The sequence below is a fragment of the Ictalurus furcatus genome, chromosome 13, assembly GCF_023375685.1.
Source record: "Ictalurus furcatus strain D&B chromosome 13, Billie_1.0, whole genome shotgun sequence".
NCBI classification, from domain to species: domain Eukaryota; kingdom Metazoa; phylum Chordata; class Actinopteri; order Siluriformes; family Ictaluridae; genus Ictalurus; species Ictalurus furcatus.
Genome location: NC_071267.1, coordinates 12460277 through 12477767, shown reverse-complemented (window position 1 = coordinate 12477767; position 17491 = coordinate 12460277). Strand labels below are relative to the sequence as shown.

General features: G+C 38.2%; 2 protein-coding genes and 2 non-coding genes across 4 annotated transcripts in view; all 4 read left to right on the top strand.

Moving 5' to 3' along the window:
- The first annotated feature begins 1529 nt into the window (after positions 1-1529).
- rsl1d1 (ribosomal L1 domain containing 1) lies at positions 1530-8894 on the top strand. The gene is made up of 9 exons (XM_053640559.1): positions 1530-1623; positions 4419-4555; positions 4748-4886; positions 5323-5471; positions 6326-6427; positions 6672-6765; positions 6882-7007; positions 7256-7429; positions 8595-8894. The coding sequence occupies exons 1-9, from the start codon at positions 1546-1548 to the stop codon at positions 8730-8732; spliced, it is 1137 nt and encodes a 378-aa protein (XP_053496534.1). The 5' UTR covers positions 1530-1545; the 3' UTR covers positions 8733-8894.
- LOC128617575 (small nucleolar RNA SNORA55) lies at positions 4934-5061 on the top strand. Its single transcript, XR_008387585.1, has one exon. It is a non-coding gene; the product is annotated as a small nucleolar RNA SNORA55 (small nucleolar RNA).
- LOC128617574 (small nucleolar RNA SNORA55) lies at positions 6464-6592 on the top strand. The gene has a single exon (XR_008387584.1). It is a non-coding gene; the product is annotated as a small nucleolar RNA SNORA55 (small nucleolar RNA).
- Positions 8895-15413: 6519 nt separating the features above from the next.
- Positions 15414-17491, top strand: part of snx29 (sorting nexin 29) — a 106795-nt gene continuing 104717 nt past the window's right edge. The window contains exon 1 of the mRNA XM_053640558.1: positions 15414-15949. Coding sequence (XP_053496533.1) covers positions 15943-15949 — 7 coding nt within the window. The 5' untranslated portion in view covers positions 15414-15942. The remainder of the gene's footprint in view (positions 15950-17491) is intronic.

The window sequence follows — 17491 nt, the reverse complement described above, 5'->3', positions numbered from 1 at the left end:
CTGTGATCCTGAGCTTAACCTGCCCTGGAGTGGTTATCTGTGGTTACCATGGTAACCTGGTAAACAGTGAAAAACCATTGTAAGACAGGAAATCCAGGAAATCCAAGCTCAAGAATAGTTAGCTAAGTGATAATTCTTGCTTTGTGAGGCAGGCGCCTGGAGCCTGTCCTGTGAAACACTGGGTGCAAGGTACTAAATGGTGTGCAAGGTGCAAGGTACTAAATGTGCATGGTGCCCGGTCCACTGCAGGGCACCATGCACATTTGCACCTAGGGGCAATTTAGAGTAGCCGCTCCACCAAGTAGAATGTTTTTGGGAAGTGGGAAGAAACCTGAGAACCCGGAGGAAACCTATGCAAACACGGCATGCACAGGCAGAAACCCAAGCTCGGGGTTGAAACCACTCTACCACTCTGGAGAATAATTAATGATGTGTAAAAGGGACAAAAACTAGTACTAACATATATATGATGGTTGAAATAAAGCTATGTAGTGTGTAGGGATCTGTAATTGATCTGTACATCCCCCCCCCCCCCCCCACACACACACATTTTAGAATAATAATAAAGTTATCTAAACTCTGTAATAACACAAATGGAACTATGGGAATTATGTTGTGATAAAAAATCCAAAGTAAATTAAAATAATTTAATATTTTAGCATCTTCAAAGTAGATACCCTTTTTGCCTATAATTTCCAGTAATGTATTCTTGGTGTTTTCTCAACCGATTTCTTGCGGAATCTCCCTGAGATGTTTTTTTTAAACAGTATTAAAACAGTTAATATAAGTGCCCACCTATGCTGGACACTTGTTTGGCTCCTATGTCACTCTTAGTCATCCATTAAAAAAAAGATTATTTTGTAAATAAAATGTTAGTTTTCTAATGAAAGAAATGAATATGTTGGCACGATTATATTTTTGTCTATAACATGGATTTCAAACATTTAATCACACACTTTCAGATCAAAAGATTTTTAAGATCATGAGAAACATTTCAGTGAAGTGTCTCCAAACTTTTGACAGGTAGTGTATATTACATTATATTATATTATATTATATTATATTATATTATATTATATTATATTATATAACGTTACATTTTATTAATATTAATATTACATTGCAATATATTATATTGCATTATATTATAAATTTTTATTTTAAGTTAGGGAATAATATTTCATCATCTTTTTGAAAGAAATAAAACATGGTGTTTTTTTATAGGAATATTATTGTGTCTCGGTTCTCGTCCCCTAAAGCAGGGGTTTCAAACTTTTCCAGGGCAAGGCCCCCCAAATGTCATTAACATTTGACCGAGGCCCCCTTTTTGCAAGATATCTTTAAAACACATTAAAAATACAGACTTCTCAATATATCCCCCCTTTTTTTTATTAATAATTACATCTCACATTACATTAGGAATTGATTGTGTGTGTGTGTGGCTGGGAGTGAGAATTTATTTTTCACACCAAATTGTTGAGGACCCCTGGGCGCCCCCTGGCGAAAACCACTGCCCTAAAGCATACGGAAGTATCTATCTCGCGCATGCGCATCGTAGTTCTACCACACACGTGTAACATGGAGCCTGCAGCGAGCGATCAAGTTCCCCTAGACCTTTATCAGGTATTATTCTATTTTTTTTTCTTCAAAATAATCGATTAACCGCGTGTATGTTTCTATAATTATTATTTTTGTTTGTTTTAAAAGGCATATTAGTAATCTAGTTAAATGAACCGAAGCCTTGTTGTGCCATGTAGCTAGCTCGCTAACCAGGCGTGTTTATTGCATGAATTGCCGGTAACTAGCATTTCGCCCTGTTCAGGTTTATTGCAATTTCGTATACACATCTCTATTTTTTCTTCTGAAAGAGCTAAAAAAAAGTGTCGAACAAGCAAATCCTGTAATTTAGTAGTGGAGAAGTTAGTAGGTAGCTGGTAGTGGAGAAGTTAGCTTACTATCGAGGACTGGAGGTATTCATTCAGTGACTCCAATTCTAATCATGTAATATAATTACAGTCATTAATGTAATTCATCTTTTCTAACTTGGAGTTTTCTTGGATGGATTTTCAAGCATAACATGAGACTTAGCAGGAAGAAGGTTGGAGTAAGTATGAAAGGCCTGACTACAAACACCATGATGTGGCTACCATTTTACCAACAAGTTGCTTTTGGGTCCTTACACAAAATAAACTGTCTTTTTAATTTTTATTTACAAAAGTATCTTGGATGTGCATCTGATCCACACACAAGGATAAACAAGAGTATGTCACTGTAATATTACTAAAATAACAGTAAAGTAAAGTTTACCGGAACATATGTTCAGTTCACTTTTATTTATATAGCGCTTTTTACAATAGACATTGCCTCAAAACAGCTTTACAGAAATATATAAACACAGGATACAGATTTTAAGTGTGTGAATTTAAGCAAGCCGGTGACGAGGAAAAACTCCCTAAGATGATATGAGGAAGAAACCTTGAGAGGAACCAGACTCAGAAGGGAACCCATCCTCATATGGGTAACAACGGATAGTATGAAAGTAAAAGAAAGTTCATTATGGGTTTTATATGAAGTCTGCCTGTTGAACTAGTCCACTGTTCACTGAAGGAGACTTGAATGCAAAACTGCATGTGGTAATTGCAGTCCTAAGGCCATAGCAGCAACCGTAGTTCCAACAACCACAGCGAGAACATCCATGTGGAATTGAGGTCCAAAGCTATTTCCATGGTACTTCAAGCGGTACCATCCTAATCAATCTCCAGGTTGTGGCCTCCAGTTGATGAGAGTTCCATCCAGAGGTAGGGCATCAGGATGGATCAGGCAGGTCCGGAGAGCGGAAAGGGTCAGGATCACTGGCATCTCCATAAAATCATGTGTGGCTCGACAGATGGAGAGAGGGAGAGGGAGGTAAAGAGAGGGAGAGATTGTTATTGTTGTAAGACTGTGTACTTTTGCGTAAAAGAAAGTCTACTCATGGTAAGCTTGAGTAAACAAATATATTTGTCTGAATCTGTCTGTCTGTCTAATACAATCATAACTTTAAACTAACAAAGTGACTTTATATCCAAGCATGAAATCAATATAATCAGCGTTATCTGTATTTTGCAGTAAGAGCAGTTGTGATGCTTATGACTGGTATATGACTGTCTGGTTTAGGGATATTAAAGATACTGAGTGAAGAATTAAACTAGTATTATGTATGTGCTGACAGAAATGTACAGAAAATATTCCGCTCTCCAAATCTAGTCAATTATCCAAGCTGGGTCCTATCTGAAGTTTTTCTTTTTGAGTGTTGTAATGGAGCTGTGAGGCTGATATTGCTTCAAAAAAAATAAGTTTATAGTTACTACATTAGTGTTGTGCAAACTGCATGTTTTTAAAAAAAAAAAAAAAAAAAAAAAAAATTTATCATCACACACTTGCCTGAACACACACAGAGTAGTTAAGTCATGTGAAATAGACCTAAACTACGTGATTGTGTGAACTTGGACCACTTTTCCAGTGCATGGCACGACTCGACTCGCTTTACTTTTCTGAGCTTGCTTTTCCACTGCAGTTTAGTGCCGCCTCAATGTGGGTGCCATCTTCTACTCGTCTTCACGCAGGAATAATGTTGTATTATTGAAGCCCAAATACACGGTCAGGCTGTATTCCAAATGCCTTTCCTGTTCACTGAACATGGACCCTGTTAAGGATGTAAAATAACGATGTTCTACAGCCTACGTAGTGCTCGATATGATCAAGTTAGATTCCGCCGTTACAGGAGTGACTTCGATAAACGCCTGTTGGGAAATCAGTGACAAGCGAGATGTAAAAATCTAAGATAGAAACCTTTGTTGTCATTTTATCTGTAAAGAGATAAATGATAGATAATTTTCAATTAATAGATACGCAAAGTATGCAAAGTATGTATTAAATGACAAATTTATTCAGGCGCAATATAGAACCACTCTTTAAGGAGAATTCCCTGCTCCCTCAGCACGTCGCTCACATTTAGTATCAGTTCGGCTCGCTTGGAACCTCGACCGAGATGGTACTAAAAAAGTACCAGGTTCTATCCACAGTGGAAAACCCCCAAAAAGCGAGCGGAGGCGAGTCGAGCTGTACCATGCGGTGGAAAAGTGTCGCCGGTCATGTGGTTTGCCTGTTTGCCTGACAATAGTCCTGGAGCTCTAGTACAGATCTCAGCTACATTTAGGGTAAGAGAAACATTATTTCAATTTATTTATGTACAACTATTCGTTTAAATGTAGTCTGTACTAAACTGCTGATGTTTTTGTTTTTTTAAACTCTAATGACTGATTGATACTTGAGCAGCCCAGTTGCTCCAGCAGGTTGATTTACTGTAGCTTCACTATAAACATGTTTCATGAAAGGGGAACACACGTTATAAAACGGCTATGCTCTGTGGATTGCAGGTGAAGAAAGCTGTACAGGCTTTGCAGGCTTATTTGAAGAGCACCTCAGGCCAGACGCATCTTCTCGACGAAACACAACAAATCTGTCTTCTTCTTACATTTTGGAAGATCCCCAAACAAGAGCAGACCATTCGCATGTAAGTTTCACTTGGCCTTTTTTCCTCTAAAATATATTTCACATCGTGGATGAACTGAACTGTGTGCATGTGTGAATCAGCAAGCATGCCATCATGGCTTCCTTAGCTGTCTTGTGGCATACAGATTTCCACAGCTTTTTTTGAATCTCATTAAGCTGTATATTTGAACCAATGTCCTGCTAATTCCCCCAGTCCTCTGCCTCACGCGCTCCACAACGAGTCTACCGAGGTTTGCCTCTTCACGCGGGATGAACCCAACATGACTTCTGATCAGACAGAAAGGTTCTACAAGACATTACTCACACAGAGCGGGGTCAAGTGTATGCCTCAGGTATGGCGTTTTTCATTTGTAGTGTGAAATATAGGCTAAAACAATTGGCACTCCAGCAAACCCTGTCCTCTTTCATTGGTGGATCTGGGTAAAAGTAGTGCAAGAGTAACTCTGAGTATATCCAGATGAGCTTCTGCCACTGTTGGAGCTCGTCCCTACAACCTCTGAAACAATGGCCATGGTTTTCATTTCCAGTCCTAAAGACCTGCACATTTCTGTGATGCCCCTGCTCTAACACACCTTATTCAAGTTGTCAGTTAATTCCTGAGTCTTGAATAATGCGCGTGATCCAGGTGTGTCGGAGTAGAGAGAACACTAAACTGTGCAGAGCGTTTCCAGTCTCCAGACCTGGCATTGAAAACCCCAGACGTTTGAATGGAGTGGGATGAAGGTGATGTTTTAAATATTCGACTTGATTTTCGCACATTTTTGGTAGGTGATTCCTTTCAAAGTACTGAAGACTGAATACAAGCCATTCGAAGCCAAGAGGAAACTGCTCGGCAACTTCAACATCTTCCTGGCAGACGCACGCATTCGCCGCCGTTTACCTTCGCACATTGGGAAACATTTTTACGAGCGGAAGAAGTAAGATGATCTACGGGCTTAGCTAAAGTGTTTCACTTTTATTCTGAAGGTTTGGTCCATTGTGCTATAATTTGATTAGATTTTGTACTCAATACAGTTAACTGGGGTTTGGTGACTCCTTCACTGAAGAGAATAACAAAACAGTCTAGACAGTTAATTTAGACATGAAACTAATGTCTTTGGACACAATGGGCCACATCTCCATACACATGTGTACCGTCCACAATTCAGACGGCAAAGATATGTTTATTTTGAATGTGTTTGGACTAATATATAGTCGTCCTTGGCAGAATTATTTGATGCCATCAATCTTCCAAAATTTCCCGGATAACTAGCCACAAAACAGCCTCTGTTATCCACCACCATATTTTAGTGTCGTACTCGTACCCCCCCACAGCCCTCTTCCGTTGGCAAACATTGCAAAGCCAAAGCGTTTCAGTTCACCACAGGTTATGAGTCCAACTATAGTTAGAATAATGCTTAGTGAGCTTCAGTCAAAGTTTTGTAGGTTTGTCCTAGGTATGGCTTTTTAATGCAACCCTAGAAAACAAAAACAACCTCCTGTGGATTTTTAGCCAGTTTTGTAACATGATAACCCTGGATGCAGTAATGAATGGGGGTGGTATATCCATGCATCGTCATTCTGGCAAATTCTTAACTCTGTAATGTTATCAAAGATAACAATGTAAGTGTAATATTAGTTTTATACAGTGTTTTTGTTCATTATGTTTAAGAGTGCTAATGATTCGACAGTTAAGTGTCCTTAGAGAAGTTTGAGGTTCTTGCAGTATTACTGTAATTGATATAACATCACTGTATATCTTTGATATTAATACTCTAGTTGTGCATTTCAGGGCTCCATTGTCTGTGAATCTGATGAGCAAACACCTGGCCAGAGATTTGGATAGGCTCGTTCAGGGCACAACCCTCACCATCAACAAAAAAGGCTCCTGTTGGTAAAGCCACAGTTTCCTGTTTACTGTCAACAAACGGCACTCCAGCAAACTCGATCCAGCTGCTTTGGTGTTGGATCGGGGTTACCATGGTGCCAGAGTAATTCAGAGTGTATCCAGATGAGTCTCTGTCCATTGGAGCTTGTCCCTACAACCTCTGATACACCAACATTTCAATTAGAATTTCCTTATTATCATCTGTCCTAATTATTAACGAGTTATCCCCCTTTTTTTTTTTTTTGGTTAGCCTGGTGCGTGTAGCACACTCGGGGATGACTACAGATGAGATTGTTGAGAACATAGCCACAGCTGTTAGCACCATTTCAACAAAGTTACATTTGGTGAGTTGGGGTTTTTAAACCTAGAATGTCTTATATTGTTGTGTGTTGGATAGTGTGTTTCTTGTCTTTTAACTTGGACATGTACTCAAGTCCTTGATTGCTTAAATTTTGAACAGAAAGGAAGAAGCATCAAAATCATCCACCTGAAAAGTCATACCTCAGTGGCTCTTCCCATCTACACCTCTGACCTGAGTCACCTGAAGGTGCTGGAGGAGCAGCTGAAGGAAGCCAGATTAGCAAAGGCAAGTATCTCCTTGATTTAGTTGCAGGAAAATATTCAGATTATTTTGCAGTTGCCATGGAGATGTTCTCAGTATAGTTTAGCTTGAAGCCATGATTAGATATAGCATTGTCCTGGGAATTTCTTGATGGATGTTATGTGGTCATAAGCATTGCCCTCAAACTGCCTTGCCTCTTTATACAAAAGAATTAAAGCTTGAATATGAGCGAAGAGCACTGCATCAATGCTAACTAAATTATATCTACACAGGGGACAAAGAAGGGCAAAGAGAAAGCTGGTTTAAAGGTGAATCAGGATGGTGTTAAAGAAGCAGTAGCTGAGAAGGATGTCGAGTGTAGTAGTGGTGACGAAGATGATGAGGAAGAGGAGGAGATCCCACAGCTGGTGCCTATGGAGTCCCCTAGGAAAAAGCCTAAGCTGGAGGTCAGTGCTCTAAACTGTTTACACAGACCCTGTCCACATATATGGATAGTTTTGAAAGTGTAGATTTTACCCCTATGTTTAAAACTAATATCCATCCACAAGCACATCGTTTTCGAAAATACCTCCATCCGCACTGAAACATAATTTTAAAAAAAATAATTTGAAAACACTCACATGAGCCCAGTAGGTGGCGCAAACCCAGTAGGTCATGACTGGCCATGTCAAAAGCTGCAAGAATTACATTAAGAGCATGTGTAAAGTCATAAAGGCAAAATGTTGAAAAATAGCAACTTGGCCAAAAGTTCTAAAGTGAAAAATGGCTACTACAGGCATTCAGGAGCTGTACAGCACACACCATTTTTTGGTACTTCCTCATGAGCGTGAAATGCAACCCTTGGCGTATGCTCATCCGGCATTTTTACTTCGTAGTAAATAAACAAATCACAGATATAACACACACTTTTTGTTTAATAGCTGAACATTCTGGCTTTGTGAAACATACCTCAAACAAATAAAATTTTTATTAATGGCATATTATTTTTCCAGGTCAAGTAGAGGGAAAAATTACGGACTCAGTTTAATCACCGTTCTAAATTAATGCATTGCCTATAAACAACTGTAACCATAGTAACATACGTTAACTGTTACAGTTGCATGCAGTAGTTAAACTCAAAGCTTGATGAATAGTAGATACGCGGCACAGATGCCGGTTATTCATGCACGCACAAGCGCTCTCTCTCTAATAACTATTTATTATAATTCATTCAAATAAATCGAATCTTATTGCACTACTTTATCTCTGTGTGCAGTGTAGAGCGGGCAGAATTCTAGATCCAAAGAAACCTGTATATAAAATAACGAACGAAAATGAACTGTTATTTTTATCCTTTCAGTCAAATTTTGCACTGTAAACATTCATGACAGGCGAGTGACCATGGTATAAGCGGGATAATGTAGAGCTAGGTGTGTGTTACACGATTTTAATGCACTGTGTGGAGGCATTCGCGTCGGGTGGTTCTTTGCCTCCATGTCGTGCATTAAAATCGTGTATCACACACCTAGCCATGGATTACATCTAATCAGACTGCTGGATTTAAAGTGTTTGTGAGGTTCTCCAGATGTTGTCTTGTATACAGACATTAACATTTTGATTTTGATTCTGTAGGCCGCATCCAGAAAGGTGGCAAAGAAAGTGCCCAAGCCAGTTTCAGCCAAAAGGGGGCAGAAACCCAGACAAGGACAGAGGAAACTAGGCAAAAAAGCACCAAAAGCCCAACAAAAGAAACAGGAAAAAAGTGTCTGATTGAAAAGTGTGTACATAAAACTGTTTTTCTTGCAAATTATCCATATTTGTCAGTGCAAGGACAAGACTTTTATAAAATTATCTCTGGTGTTTGTTCATAACTGCCATAGTTACATATGGCTAATTTGTAGATTTACAAGAAATAAACACTATTTACTCATATACTCTGTGTCTCGCTGTGTGTGTGTGTGATTAGTTGTTGATATGATTGTTTACAGAATTTCATTCTTGACTTGATATGTCCCCACATTATTAATTACTACATCATACATCCAGAACTCTTGTGTTGGTTTACCGGCTATTTGTGACGTCTCTCCTCAGGGCTGTGTTGGACCAGCTGCTGTTTATCTAGCTGATTTATCTAGTTGACAGCAGCATGTTAAGGTCTGTCATTGTAGTCACCTTAAGTGTATATGTAAATTCATTTTTGTGTTCACATGAAGCAAACGAGTATAATTTAGTTTTAATATCACCACAAATCCTTCCCATCTCCGTAACAGGCTGGGCAAAACCCCAAGAGCATTTGGATGTTGTGTGTTTTTATTTATTTATTTAATTATTTTAAACAACGAAGGTATTGCGCTGCATGACAGGATGCAGACGTTATTTGTTGAGTATCATGCCCCTCCCTCTCTTTAATTACATTGAATACAATGACTGAGGCATTACACTTAAGTGAGCACCAAATACACTGTCCACAAGGTTGGAGACAGAAGCACATAGTAGCTTTTGGACGTACGTATTAAAGCTGATTAAGGGTTGGTGTTGGAGAAAAGACGTCTGTTTCAAAGCTAGCAGAAGATAAACGGGTAAGCTGGCATTGGACATTTCTACTTCTGATGCTGTGAAATGTAGTTTAGTAATGTAGTGCTTGATCATGAAATGTAATTAATGCATTATTATTTGAAATGTAATGCATTATTTCATGTTTTTTTTTTTTTCTTCTTCCAAATACACCAGAGATTCGCAGGGTTTGTTCAAGATGTCCTCTGGAGCTGAGGGTCCACAGACCAACGCGAGTATAGCTGGCTTAATTCAGAATCCTTTTCACGCTGTTCATGAGCCTCCACCTGTAGAGCCACCAGTCTGGACTTATTACAACAAACCCATAATTCTTTCAGTTATTGGAGGAGTGGTATTATGCACAGGTATTGCATTGTACCTACTTGGTGAATATGGGGTATTCAGTGTGCCACCTGGCATGGGACCTGTTTGTCTGTGTGTTGGCATCATGTTCATTGTAGTTGCACTCGTGTTGTTGCCCATCATTAAGGACAAACTGAGGCGTCGAGGGCCAAAGACGCGCCGCACATTTCATATGGAACAAGTGTGACCGAGTGATCAGTGACAGGCCACACTGATCTGTTGACCAACAGTAATTTACAAATAAAGCAGAAACTGAATTTACAGGATGTAGTAGTTGAGCACAAAGTGGCTGATTATTTATCATGTATTTATTTCAGTGTGTAAAAGTGAGTAAAGTGTGTAAAAATGTGTGCCCAAACAGGAATGCTTTATTTCTTCATTTATCAAAAACAAAGGTTACATTTTTACTTGAATCTTCTTATATTTAATTGAAAAACATTTGCGTTTAATGTAACAAAATTTGAGACTGTAGCCTATACATATCATTCTGGGGGAACCCATAAAGTATCACTGGATATCTAAAGAACCCATTTTATGCTCTCGATTGTTTATTATTTCACTTTTTTTGGTATATGGTTCAATGAATCAAGTATTTGTAGTATAAGAAACGTTTCAGACTGTGCCTACAGCTGTAATCTATCGGTTAAAAATTGGCATGTTTGCGTGCAGGGAGATGATGCCATAAGGCAAGATAAAGGTGTAATTTGTTCAGCTGATCCTTGCCAAAGGTTTATCCCTTAGAGTGTACTTTGACCCCTTTCTCCCCCATAGTGACTCCGTGGTGTACCGCTAACACCTGTGTCACCCATTCTACCCAAAAAAATATTTTTAGTGGAGAAAGAAAGTGTCATAGCCATGGAGAAAAGTGGCCGGGGAGTGGGTCGGTGCAAGTTCTCATTTTGGTTTGCTGTATTTCATGACGTATTGGGACTTCTGATCCTCTTGTCTGGTGTGTTTTGGGATATCTTCTTCAATGACTTTCTCATCTACTCTGGAGCTGTGGTTATTTTTCTCAGCCTTATCTGGTGGGTGTTTTGGTACACTGGGAACATCGAGGTGCCTCCTGCAGAGTTGGAGGACGACATCACTTTGTATAAAAGAACCAAGGGAATTTCTGGAGTGGTGCGCAAAGTCTCTGATCGTCTCTCCAATGGACTTAGTTCGTTCAGGAAAAGTGGGAGAGGCAGTGCCCCGAGTGGGAACTCGTATCAAAACGGCACCAACAGCACAAATATCTGCATGATCTCCTATACAAACACTCAAGCACTGAGACCATCCAACAACCTAAACAGAGAACCGTTATCCATATAGATCCACAGGTAAACAATCTAGATATTATACAGCCTACAATCACCTTTTTGACGAATTCCCATTCTTAATATTGATCATATTTATTTCAGTCATCATGCCACTTTTGCGGTCTGTTAATTATTACCTGCACTGCTGCTCCAAATGGTTGGTTGATGGAATCAAACAAAACTTTTACAACATTCTTTGCAGACTTTGCACTACATTGCATAGAACTGATCAGTTGTAATACCGAACTCTTTCCACAGCAGTGTGAAGAACGCAGCCTCTGGACAGCTGTGCCCTGTCAATCAAGCAAATGAGTGGACTGATGTGTTGGAAATATATATTTCTAATTTAATCTGGGTTGTTTCTCTGTTTCGTATTTATGATTCTATGTTAAATGTTCTATTTAACATAATATTGTCTGGAATATATTTGTTATATGATAAAATGCATAGCACAATAAAACTTGAACTTAAGTTTAACTTTAATATTTTGTCTATCCCTTTGACAAAAAAAAGAAGAATTTAATTTACAACAGCAAGACATTTCATGTGTCATTTTTTTTTCTCTTATTAACACAAGTAAGAAAAAATAAACAAATAGTGCATGTTAATACATCATTAGTGAAAAATGCAAAATGATATTAGTTCAACAGTTCGCATTTCCTTTTTTCTTAGCTTTTGGATTGTCTCAGTTGTAACACTAGCCCCACCTTCTACTACCCCACCTTACTGCTTGCTCAGTCGTCTTCTCCTATCTGTACTCTTATGAACTCCGTTCATACATGGCCTTATTCAAATCAAGTGTGAAGACTGAGAGGGTCATGACAAAACGTCTTTTGGCAAAATGTTCTGTTGTCTTTAAAAAAGCATTTTCAAATTCTGTTTCTTGTAGATAATGATATTGTTATGGTAATGTACAAAAAAACAAGTGATGTAAACTCGACTGTATTGTAATATAACATCAGCACTGAGTTCAGCTGGTTAAAAATAGGCATAAAACAATGAGTGTGAATATTTATGACTAAGACTGATGCTTTTGGGACATGCTCTGGAATACGCAGTATTCTGTTTTAATTTGTTATGGGTAGACAACATATTTTTTTTCTGCTAAAACAAAAAATCTTCATGAAAAAACTGTTCTGATGTAACGTAAAGGAACAATCCGTGACCCATGTTGAATCCTCATGAGACTGTGATTAAATAATGGATTGACAATTATATGAGTGATCATGAGACTACAAGCACACCTCTGAGGATGAAAATAGAGCTTTGCTGACTGTTCAACTCTAAAGGGACTGCCCCTTCCTCAGAAAATATTTACATACTAACAACATAAAATGCTGCCTGCTGTGTAATAGAGTGCATTCAGATGCATTGGCGAAAGATGATTTTCCATTTATGGCTTTTATTTTACATGATTCCTGTAGCTGTGGCAAAATGTGGAAATAATAAATATTACGATGGACTAATCGATGAATGTCAGCCTTGCTCCATTAGATGCAAGTCTCCTCCCCCTATCTGTGTGACATATTGTAAATCTCCGGCATGTAAGTATGGTATTAACAAATACTTTTGTATACATTTGATGATGATGATGTCTCCGGCATGTAGATGAAATTTATTGAATCATGTGAAAACAGACAAAGAATTTACTGCCTTTGTAAAAAGGAGATGAAACAGACCAGAAATCTGGGTTAATTCCAACCCATAAGATTTTCAGCCTAGACTCAGCAATTCATATGACAGGAATGAAATGAGGAAACGACCATCTCATGATCTTCACTACTTTATATCTTTTACAGCCTCTGCTAATGAAGCTGGACCAAACCGAAATATTCGTGTAATCCTCATAGTGTTATTTGTGTTCCTTGGAGCTTTCATTACACTGACTTTAATTCAGGTTGTACGCAGAAAGGCCTGCAGATCAGTCATCAAAGCCAAAGGTAGAGTTTTACACAGGACTTACTATTATAATACTATCATATGAAATAATTTTATTCCTGAGGCACAGAACATTATTAAAATATACTTGGAATTTCACATGTTTTTCAAAAGACAGTATTTATTATGTCATTTTAAATTTTTACTTTTTTTTTTTTTTTTTTTAATTCATCATTAACAAAATGTATTTGGTAATATTTTTTGGTAACCCTCCCATATATATATATATATATAGGTGTGTGTATATGTGTGTGTATATGTATATATATATATATGTGTGTGTGTGTACATATATATATATATATATATATATATATATATATATATATATATATATATATATATATATTAGTGTGCATGTGCATGTAGCAGCAGTGCAACCATCTTCCAGATACAGGAGGTCAAGAGCTTTAGTTATGTATGTTCTAATCAAACAACACAGTGGGGAATGGGGGAAAAACGTTATCTCATGGTTGTTGGTGCCAGATGGGTTGGTTTGAGTATTTAAGTCTGCTGATTTAGGATTTTTACACAAAGCATTCTCTAGAGCTTACACAGAATTGTGTGAAAATGACAAAAAACATCGAGCAAGCGGTCAGAGGGGAATGGACCCTGAATGACAGGTTAAAACCTTGACGCTGATGGGATACTAGAGCAGAAGACCACATAGAGTTTCACTCCTGTCAACCAAAAACCGGAATCTGAAGCTACACTGGACATATGCTCACCGAATCTGGACAGTTGAAGATTGGAATAACATCACCTGGTATTTTTCCAATCGTCAACACATTTTTCCCCCATTCTGATATTTGATGTGAACATAACCCGAAGGGGAAGGTTTTGTCCTTGATTTTATGCATTGCACTGCTGCCACATGATTTGCTGATTGTACTAGTGAACATGGGTAAAGGAGTGGCCAGTGAATGTATGTGTGTGTGTGTGTGTGTGTGTGTGTGTGTGTGTGTGTGTGTGTGTGTGTCTGCCAATCACTTAGATAATAATAAAATAAAATGGATTATATGTTACCAACAGCTCAACATCAGGAAACATCAGAAAGTGATGGAGGTTCTGAGGCAACTGAGAAGTCGGATGATGGATCACCTGAAATGGAAGACGCCACATGCAAAACTCACTGCAACACCAGTCTTCCACTTCCCTCCACAGAGGAGGGAACCACCATGTTAGTCACCACAAAGACAGTGCAGACATATAACTGCAGAACTCAATATATAGAGGATGTAACATTAGGTGTCTGGAGAACTGAAATCGTATAAGAAGTACTTGAACAATATAAAATGAGGCAGTCTCTAAAATGCAACAAATGATGTTTACATATTTTATTCAGTTTTTCTTGGCTTTCAGCTGTGCCAAATCCTGCTGTTGGAGCTCTTTTTCATCTCCAGCTCTGATTCGTTTAGCTTCGCTTCAGTGTTTAGATGTTTTTGAAGAGGCTGAATATCTGGATCAGGTGTAATGGGTTTGCTAAACTAAGCAGGACAGTAAATCTCCAGCAGCACAAATGGGTACCGCTGAAGTCTGCTACAGACTGAGTATACTACCTGTGATTTAATCACATCCCGTGGAAAAGAAATGTAGGCTGTTTCTGCATTATATATACTCTTGATGATAATGATCATCCTGATCTATGAATCCAGACTGACGATGGATATCCTTTGACCATTCACAGAGAATATTGTTAGTTTAACTGCTTCAGGGATGATGAGATATATCACAGAACATGTATTTTGTATCAAATGTGGATAAAGCCATACTGGGTTTGTAGCTACAATGTTATTTGCTCATTAAAAACCCTTGTGCAGGTGCACAGCTTCATATGCACAGTGTATGACAATGCATATTTGTTTTGTGCGAAAAACCCTAAACACTTTTGATTTTATATTTGTAACTCATTTAAACAGAGAACCGCAACACTGATCAACTAACTAGAGTGAGATTAAAGTTAGTTTTTTCCTTTTTTTTTGAGTGAAAACAATAGAAACCTCCTTTGATGAAGTCATTCATCATACATTCATCAAATTTAGTAAATGCTTTTGGATATAAATGGTATATTCTGTTTTATTTTCTTCCTCATATAAAGTTGTGCAGTTTAAACCACATCAGCTGCACTTTTAAAAGTTTCAGTCTTAAATCATGGAGCAAAAGGGATTGGATTTAATTTACGGTTAAATGCAACATTAAAGCAGAGTCATTTTTGTTGATGAAATGTAATCGCATGCTGGATACTAAATTCCTTCCTGTTGATCATACAGTCCTATCTTTCTACAGTGTGAAGGGCGCCATTTAAGCACTGGTGATGCCATGATGGATAAAAAAAAAAAGACAACGCGGTCATATGACCAACACGCTGGGTCACGTGACTAATAAAAGGCGCCCGCTGTGCAGTGTTGGTGTTTAGCTTAGCACTAGCACTTCGGAAAAGTGAATCGCGGCTTCTTCAGTACACCAAATAATGAAGACTTTTTTTTCTGCACAGTGTTTACGTATAAAGCGGCTGAGTTAAGATATTTTAAAAAAAAAAAATAAAAAAATAAAAAAAGGATTATAGAGTGTGTGAGCAGGCCTGTGTTGTTGACAGGTAGCGAGTTGGCTAGTAAGTCAGTAAGTCAGTAGTCAGTCAGTTTGACTTCCTCCTGCGGGTTTCATCGATGGCAATGACAACAAATTCATATATTTTTTAAAATGTAAAGAGTAATTTGAATAAACTACGCTGTGAACACCGCCTCGAGTAACTTTCGCCCTTGAGGAAGGAAACCTGTCTTCATGCCGTATTACCAGGGGACCAGATCAGCCTGGGGTGGACTGACAGAATGAACGGTGAGTGCAAATCAGAGATAAATAGAGAGAGAGAGAAAGACAAACAGACAGCGACAGAGAGAGAGAGAGAGAGAGAGAGAGAGAAATCGAAAGATTCGTTTTTTTTCTCCGGGTAAAGTGTTTTAGTGAAATTAGCTGTCACCACATCCGCTCCTCTCAGCACCAAACCCAGCCCTGTATCCACACATGTCTGAAGAACACTGGAAAGAGTTTTGCCCTCACATTTAAGACTCTTTGTTAATTTGACAACAGGACATGGAGGAAATACTTTAACACTTTTTTTTATATGCAGGAGTTCACAAAGTGTGTCTGTGTGTGTGTGTGTGTGTGTGTGTGTGCGCACACGTACGCGCGCTCAAAGGTTACTTTCACTTTATTTGTTTTGTTGTGTCAGTGTCCAGCCTGTGGAAATTAGCAATATGGTACCAGTTTCAATGAGCAGTACAAACTATTATTTTTTACATGCGATATCACATGCTATTTGTTTTACTTCTGGAGCTGTGTTGTTAAAAAAAAAAAAAGCAACCCAGAAAAAACGAAATACTGCAGTGGAAAACTATCAGAATTGGACTGTTGGCATAAATGTAAACACTAGCATAAGTGTAAAAAAAAAAATCAGATGAATCAAAATTTTAATGTTTCTTAAAAATTTGTTCCATAAATAAAATGTAATATCCTTGTTCACTGGTTAAACTAGGAACTTTTTTTTGAGGAGCTTAATGTTTAAACATCTAAACCGTATGTATGTATATAAAAACATTACAGTGATTTGTTATTAGTTTTTATTTTATTTTACACCATTTCCTCCCAGTTATCGTATTTGCGTACCGCACCATGGCTACCAGTCTTCCTCTGAAACACGTGAAGCCACCACATCCTTTAAAATGACTGTTGATGCTACTTTACACGGCAGCAGAACACACTTTGAGGAAAGCCCTCTGCCCCCTTCAACATACATGAGCTCATGACGATAGGATGGACTCTTTTTTTCTGATTATCGGGTTTATTTATTTATTTATTTATTTATTTGAACTGTGCTGTATTGCCTTCATTCAGACGAACAGTTACAGTAATAAGCTGTGTAATAATGCACATTCATTTAGTGACATTGCATTACGAGTAAATACAATTTCCATCTGCCTTTTAGACTGTATAAAAGTCAAATAATGAGTTGAATATATACAACATAGCCTGTCTTTTAACAAAGAAAAGTTAGTCACGTCTCATTTCTTTACTAAAACTGTGTTGTCATAACAGCAGTGCCAGTCTAGACAGGTAAAGATTTCACAAGTGTCTTGAATCGGTTGTTTCAAAAAAAATCCCAGAAGTTTTAGTGGGACTTCAGTCAGGCAGATTTGAGGCCCGGTCTGTGTGTATCAGTGTATCATCGTTACGCACACAGATTTGGCTCTGTACACTTCACTGGTCCTCCTGGAACAAGGGAACAATTCTGACAGTCCAGTTTCATGCTACGTTATATGCATCCAGGCGAGCTGCTGTTGCTGAGCGTGACTGATTTTTCTCTTCAGGAGACAGTTTATT

Bases quoted from the DNA above. Each gene is read 5' to 3' on its own strand.
- rsl1d1 (XM_053640559.1), top strand. From the start codon at position 1,546: ATGCGCATCGTAGTTCTACCACACACGTGTAACATGGAGCCTGCAGCG. The intron at 4,887-5,322 runs GTATGGCGTTTT...CATTTTTGGTAG, and splicing joins GGGTCAAGTGTATGCCTCAG to GTGATTCCTTTCAAAGTACT. The intron at 6,428-6,671 runs GTAAAGCCACAG...TTTTTTGGTTAG, and splicing joins AACAAAAAAGGCTCCTGTTG to CCTGGTGCGTGTAGCACACT.